A 13,700-nucleotide genomic window follows, 5' to 3' on the forward strand; every position below is an offset into this window, starting at 1 on the left:
TCGTCTGTCCAACCTCGTGGATTTCTCTGGGTCCTCCGGTTTCCTCCCACTGCTAAAACCCCTATGCGCAAGCGAATTATTGAAATAAAATTGAACCATATGTGAGTCCCGAAATGACCTAGTGGACGCTAAGCCCCATTTCTCTCTCACATAAGGCACCTGTCACAGACTTGTCAAGTACAAATTATCCCACAACATATATATTGCGCTTGACAAAGTCTGTGACCGCTGCCTTATGTTCAGGCTTGTTTATGAAGATCATTGAATCTTCATTGAGATATTGAGGTACAGTGTCAAACGAACAGACTTGCGAACCTCGATGAAGCCCACACACGAGCGCCGAAGTAGGGAGTCCTTACATAGGGTATGGGGGACCTTCCCCCCAACATTTTGAAAAATAGACTGTCAGAAATGCTGTCTGACAGTATTCAGGCACCGATTCTAGAGATAAATAGTGCTGATCAGATGCCGTCTCTCGCCTGATCACCAGTCTATCCGACCAAATACTTTCTTTATTTTCTAAAATTATTGGGGGGGGGGGGGGGACAAACAGAGGGCAAACCAGATTTATGGGGGGGGGGGCAATTGCGCCTCCCCCTTGGCGCCGCCACTGTACTGGTTGGTGCATAAAAGTAGGATGTTAAACCCTATTTCATTTGTTTTTTTATTGCAGTTAATTGTAAACCCGAGAAAAGAAGTTGAAGGGATCGATCTCTCTCTTAATAATCCCCTGTCACAGAATAACGAGGTGAGACTGGAGCCATAATCAACTCTCGATGGCATCTGATTTCTCCTTGATATTAAAAAGTTTAGAAAGGTTCAGCCATATTTTGATTTAATTTTAAAATGGAGGAGCGAGACTTAGCTTCGAACAACCAGTGCGGTGGTTGAAATTATTGCATATGTCTTGTCAAACCTTCAAAGGCTAATATCTTCGATCGCAATAAAGTAATTTGAATGAAATTTTCAAATTATTCATTTTACATTATCTGTTTTCGAACTATTATAGCAAGAATGGCTATCTCTTTATCTAAATCATACATAATGTATCTTTAAAGGAAAAAATTATTTTATTTACAGAGTCCATGGAATAAGTTTTTTCAGGATAATGAGTTACGACTGACTATAAAACAAGATGTCATCAGAACGTAAGTCTTTTCATCAGCTTATTTTACACAATTTTAACAAAATGTTTGCTGTTAATGTTATTGACATTGTTATATATGTTATCTTAATTACGTATCTTTATAACCAAATTAATGCTGCTGATCCTTATTTCGAGGGATTTTAAATCTTTTTTTTTTTATAAACAATATTTTTATTCAGATTTGTATCTGAATAGGGACTGGGGAACAGACATAGCCTATATTATACCCCTCTCCTGAGAACTAGAAAAAATGTTTACTATTTTATTTTATTATTAAAAATCCCTCAACCAATAACGATTACAGACTTTAATCTGCATATACTTTAACTCTTAGCTGACCCAAGTCGACTTTTGGTGTCACCACCCATGGCGACTGTTATCGACAAAAACGACTAGCCGAATGCAAAATTCCTAGCATTATTAGAGTTACTTCCCTTATAAACAGACGACTTTAACTCATTTGGTTACTTCCTGTTTGACATTTTGACTGTTAAAAATCGTACTGTTTCTTGAAAAATTATAATAAAATGATAATACTGTCTAGGTCTACACAAAAAATGTTCTCCTAATCATGGATTACCATTAGCCTATAACGTGGTTTTTAATGTTTCCAGACAATTATTCACATATTTTGGTCAGTATTCAGATGATGGTAAACCAGTGTAACAAGCATCATTCGAACATGTTGGTTATAATGGAGTAAGGGTGTTGGAAGGCCGGTCTGTCATTGAGTCAACTGGTGTGGTTTTGATTCCCCGGTTGTACGTGACAAGGAGTAGGGTCGTCTGTCCAATCTCGTGGGTTTTCCCCTGGTCCTCCATTTTCTTCTCACTGCTAAAGACCCCTATGTACAAGAGAATTATTGTATTACAATTGAACCATGTGTTAGTCCCGAAATGACCTAGTTTGTGTTGAGTGGATGTTAAACCCCATTTGTCTCTCTCTATAATGGAGTAATGTTATAATCAAGCATATGCTTTCTTATCATGTTGTTGTGATACATATTCTTCATTCTGCATGGATATTTATCCAGGATAATAAAAATGTACATGATTGATTAAACGCTGAAGCCATTTAGGAAGAGACTGTACCAGTGATGGGATTTCAAATTTTTCTTGTCAGACTTTTTTTCCCGAAAATAAAGGGGCATAACTCTTATTGTTATTTAAGCAGGCATTTTCAGACCACAATTAAAAATCATGTGTCAACAAAATATTCAAATTTATATAACCCCATGCAAAATATGATCATAAATCCGAAAATATGCCATCAAAATAGAATCTTTAGACGTGTGAGATTCGTCACGTTTACATCTCTTAATTTCGCGTGTCTCACAAGATTTCTACTTTCATTTCAGTTATTGTACTCTTAATTTCACGTGTCTCGCCAGCTTTGGGAAATAGCGTCGGACGTGTCCGGAATATACAGGCAAAATCCCATCACTGGGATGTACCCACCTTAAAAATTGAAAAGTATAAAAAATGATCTTTATTTCTTTCCTATCTCCATGTACACCTATATATTTCTAAAAAGAAAATAATGTGTATATATGAAGGAAATGCCATTGGCAATAGGTACAGTTAAAAAACCATCCAGGAGAATTTGAGAAAAGGTACATTTTGGAAGAATATTTACCTGTGGTGGAGTTATAAAATCAAACTAATGAATTCTGTCATTTACAGGTATCCAAAAATTGAGTTTTTTCAGTCGAATCAGATGAGAAATTTAATGGTTGATATTTTATTTATCTTCGCTAAAGAGAATCCTGACATCTCTTATCGTCAGGTTAGAGGAAGATAACTCTAGTTGTTGTCATAGTTGCCAGTGTCATCATCATGCATTGTCATTTGAATTTTACAAGATTCGTGGATATCAAAACTTGACAATCAAAATAATTTTTCTGAAATTTCTTGTCTCTTAATTTTAATTGGGTGAGGCCAATGAAGATGTTTCACCATTATTTCTTGCATATGTAGCAGTGGTTAATGAGTTAATGATATTCATAACCATTGCTTCAAAAAGTCATGTCTTTATGACTTCTCCCCTGCCTGGGTTGAATATACAGATTCTGTTTTGTCCATGAATACCGAAAATATCCATCTGGATTGGCAAGGGTCTGACTGCAGATAGGCCCAATCGGACATCAAGATATGGTGAATCAAATTCAGAATTCTCCAAAGTCTAAATTAATCTACGTGATTTCCTCAATTGGCTTAAGTCTTACTTAATGTGTGTGATTTCATTGATTGGCAAAGTCTAAATTAATCTATCATACATGGCATACTCGATTGGCGTACCGGTTACCTCTAATTTTATTTGGTGTTAACAGTTACAGAATTAGGTCATCTGAAGTCATTGTCAGCTTCAGGAACATAAAATATAATGAAATGAATCTTGTAAATATCAGCATGTATGCAGCTTGTATATATATATATTTAGATGTGTATGTGTAATAGCATCCGCAGTATCCCCAGTGGCATAGTTCCGTTCTACTCCACTAACCCTTGAGTCCATTCATGGGGGAGCAAAAATTCAAATTATCTGCCCTTGTTGATATCATTGGCCACGTAGTTGATTCCATGAACCAAACAGTTCATACACTGGTCATCTGGTCATTGCGTGACTGTTTATGTTCACAACAATACAGCAGTCACACTGATCAGCAGTGAATATAAGCTAGGCCTCTACAATCACTGATAAGGATGACATCGATGCCCCAAGTGTTAACTTTTTTCCTCCTACAAATTAAATTCTAAAACATTTTTTGATGTATTATAAAAATAAATAAAGACGTTTTAAGTATATGTAGGTAAAAATTATTTCCTATTTAGTGTAAATGGGTATTAAAATGAGTAAAAGGCAGCATTCTGTCCAATTCAGTAACGTCTTATGTAAACAATGCACATGCCATTGAGCCAATGTGACATCACGTATTGAAGGCAGTCATCTTTTACAGAGATATTAGAAGACTTTCGTAATCCTCTGTGAAACAGATTGTACAGCAGCATGTACTCTCAATTTTCAAGAAATTTGATGTCTAAGAAGTGACATGCACACAAACAGATGCACTATAATATTTTGACAAAGTTTACAACAACTATTTGGCAATCTTAGTTTCAAGAAAGTGTGAGTTACTTCCCTTTCCTCACTCAATTTCTATTTATGAAATTTTTTGAATGGTCGATAAAAATGACAGAATGGAATGGAACCAGGGGTTAGTGGAGTGGATCAGATTGATACCACTGGGGATACCAAGGATGTTGTAATAGTGCATGGCATGTTTAATTGTACCTACCAGATTTATCAAGTAGAAATCACACTAGCCATACTTTAATTCTTTTACTTTTGTTTTGATTTATTTTCAGATAGTCATGATTGATGTTTTTGATTATAATTTAAATTTTCTTTTGACATAGATCATATAAATTGTTTTGTGGATACTGTCTTTTCTCCATCAAATGACATGTGAATTTCGACATAAATCTTAAGTTTTTCTACGAATACTGTCTTTTCTCCATCAATTGACAAGTGAATTTTGACATAGATCTTCTCCATCAATTGACATGTGAATTTTGACATAAAAATTTATTCTATGAATACTGTCTTTCCTCCGTCTATCGACATATCATTCTTTAATCATAATACAAGTCTATCAAAGACGAACAGCTTTCAAACTTCTTCTCGATTTTAATAACATTAATTTATGCCGAAATTAATTTTCAAAATCAAATAAATTAAGAGAAAAACGTGTAAATGGAAAAATAGAGACTGTTAACATTGACCGAAGTTGATTTTAGGGTTTTGTGCAACTGAATATAGTGGTACCCTATATAAATTTCAATTTGATATTATTTATGTTTATTGTGTCAAAGTTCGTTCAGTTTTATGTAAATTAGTGTCTTGTTCTTTCACTTTTTACTGTGTACATGACTGACACTGTATACATGACTTGCCTTGTGTACATTACTGACATTGTATACATGATTGTATACATTACCAAATCACTTTAATGTACAGAGATCTGCATCTTGCAAATTAATTTCACATTGAACGAGAGATTTCCGTTTCGCAGAACAATTCCACATTTGATTTGCCATCCAAATCAAAAAGGTTTTGTTCTGTTTTAACATCCGTGTTTTAGTTTGATTTTTGATTTTGTTTTTTATTTTCTATTTTTGTGTAGTTTTCCTGAGTTAGAGTTTTTTAAATCTGAAGTTTTACGTGAGATGATGATCGATATTCTGTTTTGTTTTAGTCGTGAACATTATAATTTATCTTATAAACAGGTACTCCATCTTTTTATTTGTTTTATGTTATTATATTAATGTTAAACTGAAACTGCTGTCATTGCTATTATTGTCGTTATTTTTATTGTTATTATTACATTTCATGATTCTCCTGGCATATGGAGGTCACTATATGTCATAATGATATTACACAGTGGAACTCATTGTCATTATGACATCACATGATCAAGGTTGTCCTGATGTTATAGTAATAATATTACACTGAGACGTCTCTCATTGCTATTTTTGTCGTTATTATTATTATTAACGGTAGTATGACATGGCATGATTCTCCTGGCATATGGGAGGTCACTATATGTCATAATAATATTACAATGTAATTTTATTACACTGAGACGTCTATCATTGCTATTGTTATTATTATTGTGACATTGCATAATCAAGGTTCTCCTGAAGTGGAGGTCACCATATGTTATAATAATATTCCACAAGCACTTATTATTATTATTAGTGCTATTCAGGGGCGGATCCAGAGGGGGGTTTGGGGGGTCCAAACCCCACCCTGCTCAGTTACATAAAATAAAATGAATGCCTTGCATCAATGACATTAAATCACAATGTGATCCTACATCATTACAGAAATGATTTCTCTCTTTAAAAAGCTCAATTTGTATGTATGCCTATGTAATTTAGAGACGATGATGACAGATTTCCTTAACAGGAACCTGGCAAACCCCCTCCTGCAAAAATTCCTGGATCCGCCCCTGCTATTATTATTATTATTATGACGTAGCATGATCAAGGTTCTCCTGATGTTGGAGCTCAACATTAGATGTTATAATAATATCCCACAAGCACTTGTTATTATTATGATATCATATGATCAAGGTTCTCCTGATGAGGAGCTCACCATAGATGTTATGATAATATTCCACAAGCACTTGTTATTTTTATGACATCGCATGATCATGACTCTTCGATATGGGGTTCATTGTTAGATGTCATGAAAATATAGAGCTTTCAATGCAGATAAAAAATAAACTCGGTTTATCCTTTGGGCCATCGGCAGAACAATAGAGGTATAGAAATCTGAGTTTATGCGTTAGTCATCCTGTAGAACATAAATATATTTTGTGCACACTGAAGCATATGAACTCAAAGTTTCAAATAGCGCACGTCAAGTTCAGAACAATAAATTTTAGCTCAATAATGGTACTGCAGACTCTGTTCATGAAAATTTAAACTAAAACATTTTAAAAATACTGATGATTCATTGGCTGAGCACTAAAATCATAGCACAAATTTGAGTTCTTGACCAATGAAATGGCTGTATTCTTTATATATTTTAGTTTTAAGTATTTTGAAATTAGTTTGAATCCTTTAGTGCATCATGAAATTAATGCATGCTTGGGTATTCACAATTTCTACTTTCATTTTGTATCCAATCATTTCATGTTTTGGTTTGGTACATTTGTTACATTGATTGTCATTCTTTCATTCTGTCTTATTTTTTAAAATCTTAAATGCATGAATGATACTAGTGTTTGATAAAACGTTTTGATTTCTCCATTATTGCATTCAGCTGAAAAATTTAGTCTACCAGTATGTTACATTTTGAAATAGTTTCAATCATACAAAATTTAAAAAAAAAATTTTTTTACCTTTGAGAACTCTATTGTAAATAACGTAAACTTAAAAATTGATGTAATATTGTATTAAAGTAGGATATTTTATATAACGGTGGGGCTGTATTCACAAAAACTTAAACTAGAATAATTTAGGAATTTAGCTATTTCATTGACCAATATGTAAAATTTGTACTAGGATTTAAACTCTCTGAACCAATAAAATAGCTACCTCCTTAAATATTTTAGGAATTCAGCGATTTCATTGGCCAATATCTAAAATTTGTATTAGGATTTAAACTCTCTCAACCAATGAAATAGCTGCCTCCTTAAATATTTTAGTTTAATTTTTGATGAATTACGCCCCTGTGTATATAAAGGCTGTTTGCTCATATTTGAATATTGGTTATATTTTAGGGTATGCATGAGTTATTGGCACCGTTGATATTTGTGTTACACTGTGATCATCAGGCGTTTCAACATGCTTGTGAGATAGAGAGTATCCAGTAAGTATAATATATATATATGATATTTTTTAATTCCAGTCTGATTAAACTACAGATCTATATGTCGTTTCGTTTTTTATACTTTCAATGGCCAACATTACATGAAGATCTGACCAGTTTTTTTGTGGGGTCGCGTCAGAGGGTCATACAAGTGGTTTTTGACCTATGACATCAGATATTTGATAAACCAATCAGCATTGATGTTTCTGATGGATTACCCACAGTTCTGTGCCGCTCATGCCAAAAGCTCGCCATAACAGACTGTTTCATTGGCTAATCCCTCACATCACCTAGAATACGTCAATGATAACAACTGTTCCAGATCCTAGTATAGTTGTAAAGACAAGTAAAATGAAATTTTGAACTATAAAAACGAAACGAAATAGGATCTGTGTTTTAATCAGATTGGATTTGTTTATTAACCTGTTGTTTGGGCTAGGCTAAGTACTAAACATTGTAGGCCTAACAAGAACAGATCCCCATGTTCTTCTTCTTGGGGTCTCATTCTTTAAAAATTGACGAAGGCTCTGCTAATTTCAGTACAATCGCCATGAAACTTTGTATGCTCCTTCCTTGGACAAATACTCATCGATTTCCAAAACTTATGACTAGTAAAAAAAAAAAGAACTAGAAAATTGATTACAATTAGTTTCCACTCTTATTTCATTCTCATAAGTTGTAATTATGACCTAGATGAATGAATGTGCAATTTACTCATGTTAAAGATGGGTTCCCGCGTACATACTGGGTGATTTAATGGTATATATATATGGACTAAAAACATATTCAAACTAATTAATTTGTCATAATTATGCTTCAAATCCTTCTCAAACATTGTAATTGCGAAGGAATGCCCTGCTATTAAAATTCGATCAAACCAGGTCATGTTTACGTCACGTCTTGGAAATCAGAGGAGAATTCATTGCATACATAAGACGATGTTGTCTTTAATCCCTTACTATTTATTACAAATATCAAATCCTAATTAAATTCTCGGATAATCCACTACCCGCGTCTTTTTCTGTCATTTTTATCTCAGAAAGTATTGCACGTCTAACTCTTCATAAAGTTTATCAACTTGTACATCAAGCGCTCAATGTTCGCGTGTGACCTTTGACATTACGCGTGCAGAAATTCTTAATCATCGGGCTGTTGATTAGGGGAACCCTTACATTTTTGTCCTGTATACGCTCCATGAGTGTTTTTCGGGGAATCCAGTATTTTTCTAGTGAGATTGGATATCTCTACTTTCCATATATACCAAAATTGACATACTTTTATTGGAAATAACCACCCGATAAATACTTTTCTGGGAACCCATCTTTAAGTATTGTGTTGCTCATCTGATCTGGCGACATTAAATTTCCCTGTATGTTGTGCAACTCATCCATGTAGTAGTTCACCTTGTATTGTTTTTTTTTGTGTGTATGAATATTTTTTGTTATATTAATTTGTCTCCTGTGTCAATATACGTTATTATTTGTCTCCTTGTGTCAGTATAGTTTTTTATAGTTATTTGTTCCGTGTCAATATATTTTCAGCTATGTACCTGAATCCTTCAGGTTAGACAAAATAAATCCATTTAATTTCAGTTTCTATTTAATACTCACTTTCTTCTGTATTTCATGGTTATTTCTGGGGTTCCAATTTCCAAATCTCTTGAGCAAAATATGCCATTATAAATTTATAGATGCCATGGTGACTTCTGCATTTCTGGGTTTATTATTCTTCTGTTGGTGAAAATCTGTTGAGGAGAAACCGCCCTTATTTATTTAAAGATCGCTTTCTTTTTTTTTTCAAATTTATTTTTTAAAATGAATTAGAAATTGAAGATGATCAGTCAAAATAACATATATATTCGATAAATACACTTTATCATCAAACCTTGTGGTTCATTAGTAATATTGATAATGAATATTAAATGAAAATTAGTTTTTGAAAAGGAACTTTTTATAACCAATCCCCATTTTAATCATAAAAGTCCCAGATCGTCACTTTGATTTTACAGACAGTATCAAATTTTTCTTGGTTCACTCCACTCTCAGATGTATATTGAACATTAGATAAAGAGCTGGCCATTCTTGCTATAATTATAATAGTTCAAAAATTAATAATGCAAAATGAATATATTAAAATTACTTTATTCTGAGCAAAGATAATAGTCTTTGAAGGTTTGACAAGATGTGTGCACTGAATGTAACCACCGTACTGGCTGTTCAAAGCTTAGCCTTAATTCAACATACATTCATTAAGCACACATTTTGCAAGAGCTGAAGCTTCCTATTGCCTGTCTTAATTTGGCTTCAAATGTTATATAAACTGTAATTTAGACATCTATTCACATGACAAGCCCATAATCAAGTTTTGATGCCATTGGATAGGTCTGATTTTAAGTAGATCAGAACAGTACAGCCATTTAATGATTTAATCTAAAAATGGTGAAGTGAGGCTAAGCTTTGAACATTCAATGCACACATGAACTCTCTAGCCAATTGGATAACAGAGATTTAAATGGATTAGAACACCAACGAGATTTAAAAATTTAACAATAAAATGTATAATAGAGACTTACTCAACAGAAATTATTTCCAAACCTTCAAGATATTCAGATTATTAAAAGCCTCTTAAAACAGTTCTGACAGCTTGAATTTTGAATAACTACATGTAAATACTGGCATAAACTTATTTCTACGGAAATTAGCAACTATTACAGCCTTGTGCTTGAGATTGTTTATTACTGCTGCATGGTGAATGTTGGGATGTTATTTGATTTTGATCAATGATCTAATATTATATTGCTTTTGTCAATTGTCAAACCAGCGTAATGTTATCGCTTATGTTCATTGTCAATCCAGCGCAATGTTATTGCTTATGTGATCGCTTCTGTCCATTGCCATCCAGCATGATGTTATCGCTTATGTTATCACTTGCGTCCATTGTCAATCCACCCTAATGTTATCACTTGTGTCCATTGTCAGTCCAGAGTAATGTTATCGCTTATGTTATCGCTTCTGTCCATTGTCAAACCAATGTAATGTTATTGCTTATGTTCATTGTCAATCCAGCATAATGTTACTGCTTCTGTTCATTGTTAATCCAGTGTAATGTTATCGCTTATGTTATCGCTTTTGTCCATTGTCAATCCAGCGTTATGTTTTCGCTTCTGTCCATTGTCAATCCAGCATATTGTTATCGCTTATGTTATCACTTGTGTTTTCGTTGTCAATCCAGCATAATGTTATTGCTTATGTTATCACTTCTGTCCATTGTCAGTCCAGCGTTATGTTATCGCTTATGTTATCATTGATGTTTATGTTATCGCTTATGTTACTGCCAAATCTTGAGATAAGGCACCATTCATAGACTTTGACAGGTACAAATTATCACACAACATAAAAAACATACTTAGTGTGTTAATTTGTACTTGATAAAGTCTGTGACAGGTGTCTAATGTCCAGGTTTAGTTATCAAACTGGTTAAAAGGTTATTTGCTAAGTTCTTAAAAATTAAAGAAAAAATTTCTATATAGATTTTGTAGGTGGTGCGGATTTAGGTTTGTTCGTATATGGAGATTTATTTCTGTATATTTTTCTGGGAATTATTTCTTTGGGGTAATTTTTAAATTTTTTTTTTTTTTTATATATATATATAAAAAGTATCAACTTGTCATTTATATTCTCTTTATGCAATATTCAATGCACTTGCACCTTTAACTGGACTGTGATTAATAGTGCTGGCACGATATATATTGTTGAATCGATGTATTGCGATTCACCTTCTCATGATTTGCTTATTGAATCGCGAGGCAGTGAATCGAATTATCACGATTCCTTTTATGTCTTTTTTGCCGCTCCAGTATGTAACCCGTATTTCATAATTTATCCACGTCACACATTATCAATAAGTACACAAACACTTGTAAATTGTTCTGGTCCTTATTTTGATCCTCATCAATACTGTGATATAAAACAGTTTTATTTCTTCGACATCGGGGCAGGACTAAAAATATCAATTATTCATTTATCCTGTTGTTTTCTTGTTGAATATTGATCTAGTTATGAAACATGATACAAATTGTATTGAAGCACCCGAATCGCAATATGTATCCTATATGGCATCTTCAATAGAAGGCTTGATCTCGCTTTAACTACGTACATCTTATCAAGGCCTTCACGTAATACCCTGCATATTTTCGCACTAATTTCAATTGGGTACAAGTCCAGCTTGTGAGCCTATCAGATTCCTTGATCGTCGCGAATACCAAGTCTCGCGCCTTCAAGCTAAAATGTCTACCTGTTATAATCAAGTTGCAAAGTTCAAGGTTCATTCAATGTCAAGGTTTCCTTGGAGGTTGCGATGTCACAACGTCCGATTGGACGCTACTGCTCACGTGTCTGTAGATAACATGGCTATAAGTTCGGGAATTGTGAAGTAAACAAGCAACGGCCAGATGTTGTAAAACTCGCAGTCGTTGCTTCAGGAACATGCATATATCGGTAGTGCTGTGGCCCACTAGTGATCAATTCCCTTGGACCTTAATTATGTTTTATTTCTGTTTTTCTTATGTTCTAATCCTTATGTTGACTATTGCTTCTGTTGATTAAAATGTTTTGAAAGCTTAAATCATATTCATGTATGTTTAAAAAGAAATGCTGTGTAAAATTCATTTAGAGTGAAATACAACTTATCCAAATGGATTACCATATATTTTTAAACTTTCAAATGAAACTGTATGGCACTGGTTCATAAACCTGGCCACGAAAGTTCCTCTAGCTCAGAATTTTTTAGCCTGGTTTCCTCTTATTGATGGTGCAGGATATATCTTCTGGCAGCGAAACCATCAAGTCATTACGATGGGCAAAAAAACATTGACAGCACAATAATGATCCCCTGACAGTTTGAAATTCCTCTTATAGCATGCAGCATGACATTAACCTGGTTAGTGGAGAAAAGCAAAAGATTAAACCCCAGTTCATTTCAATTTAGCAGGACAGAGGGTCTGACATGGACAGCTGTCTAGTCGTTTGGATGGGACAGAAAACCAAGGTTCGTGTACACATTGGTGTGCACGTAAAAGATCCCTTGCCAATTGGAATACCATATCAGAGTAGGCCGTAGCGCCGCTGTCCAAACAAAATTTCCCTCATGGCACACTGTATGGCATATGCCCGTCTTCATTAGCTCAGTCGGAGCAGAACAGTAGGACGTTTAACCCCATTTTATTTCATTTCATTTCATTTTAAATGAAGACTTCCTTTCAGATCATAGGAAACAAACACACATTATTGAAATCTTCAAACAGTTGATAACTTTGTGTATTTTTTTTAGAGAATTGATTAAAGATATTATGAATCCAAGTTACCTGGAACATGATGCATAGTAAGTATTGATGATTTTATTTCTTGTCACCCCAGAGTAAGGTGCTGGCTCGCTAACCACATCATTGGCCAAGTAAATTCCATGGGATTTCTCAGTCTGCCAGATGACAGACTTGGTCACGAAATGCGTCTAGTTGTTTGGATGGGTTGAAAAATTGAGGTCCTGTATATCCCGTTCATTCACAGTGATGGCCGAGCAAGTTTCTCAGTATTTTCCAGCCTCGTTTCCCTTTTCCAGTGGTTCAGGGCATTAGGCTTGGTAAAAATAAATAACATTCAGATAGGACGAAATACTGAGGTCTCGTATACAGTTGACAGCATGTAGAAGATCCTTCACTGTCAAAATTGAGATCAGTAATGGAACCAAATGATCCTGTTTTAAATACAAAATGATTTTATTTCAGTGCCATGTTTTGTCAAGTGTTAGAAACAGTTGAACCTTGGTATATGTCGAAAGACTTTGTTATTTCTCAATATCGGGTAAGTTTTAATTTCACCGTTTTAGTATAACTGAACTCTCATATGAGACTTAATGCATGTAACTGGAGGGGAGCCAGGGTATGGCTGTGGCTGGGTGAGTTTCTAGACAAAGAATAGTTCAATCTGATTAAAATACAAATCTATATTTCGTTTCATTTATTTAAACTTTCGATGGTCTACACTACGTGAAGATCTGACCTAGTCCCGAAATGACCTAGTCTGTGTCAAGTGGACGTTAAACCCCATTTCTCTTTCTCTCTCTTGAAGATCTGACCGGTTGTAGTGGAAGGTCGCATCAGGGGCGCACGAGCAGCTTT

The 13,700-nt window shown here is 34.3% G+C and overlaps 1 protein-coding gene across 2 annotated transcripts in view; it reads left to right on the forward strand.

The window, feature by feature from the left end:
* The window catches only part of LOC126820603 (TBC1 domain family member 5), an 86,152-nt gene that overhangs the window by 45,070 nt on the left and 27,382 nt on the right, over positions 1-13,700 (forward strand). Inside the window, exons 7-13 of one of the 2 annotated variants that reach the window (XM_056100791.1) lie at positions 674-748; positions 1,081-1,148; positions 5,331-5,433; positions 7,437-7,525; positions 9,067-9,087; positions 12,854-12,904; positions 13,308-13,383. In XM_056100791.1, the coding sequence (XP_055956766.1) occupies positions 674-748; positions 1,081-1,148; positions 5,331-5,433; positions 7,437-7,525; positions 9,067-9,087; positions 12,854-12,904; positions 13,308-13,383 (483 nt within the window). The remainder of the gene's footprint in view (positions 1-673; positions 749-1,080; positions 1,149-5,330; positions 5,434-7,436; positions 7,526-9,066; positions 9,088-12,853; positions 12,905-13,307; positions 13,384-13,700) is intronic. The other variant, XM_056100790.1, reaches the window with a different exon arrangement.

This window comes from Patella vulgata, chromosome 5 (assembly GCF_932274485.2).
Source record: "Patella vulgata chromosome 5, xgPatVulg1.2, whole genome shotgun sequence".
NCBI classification, from domain to species: domain Eukaryota; kingdom Metazoa; phylum Mollusca; class Gastropoda; family Patellidae; genus Patella; species Patella vulgata.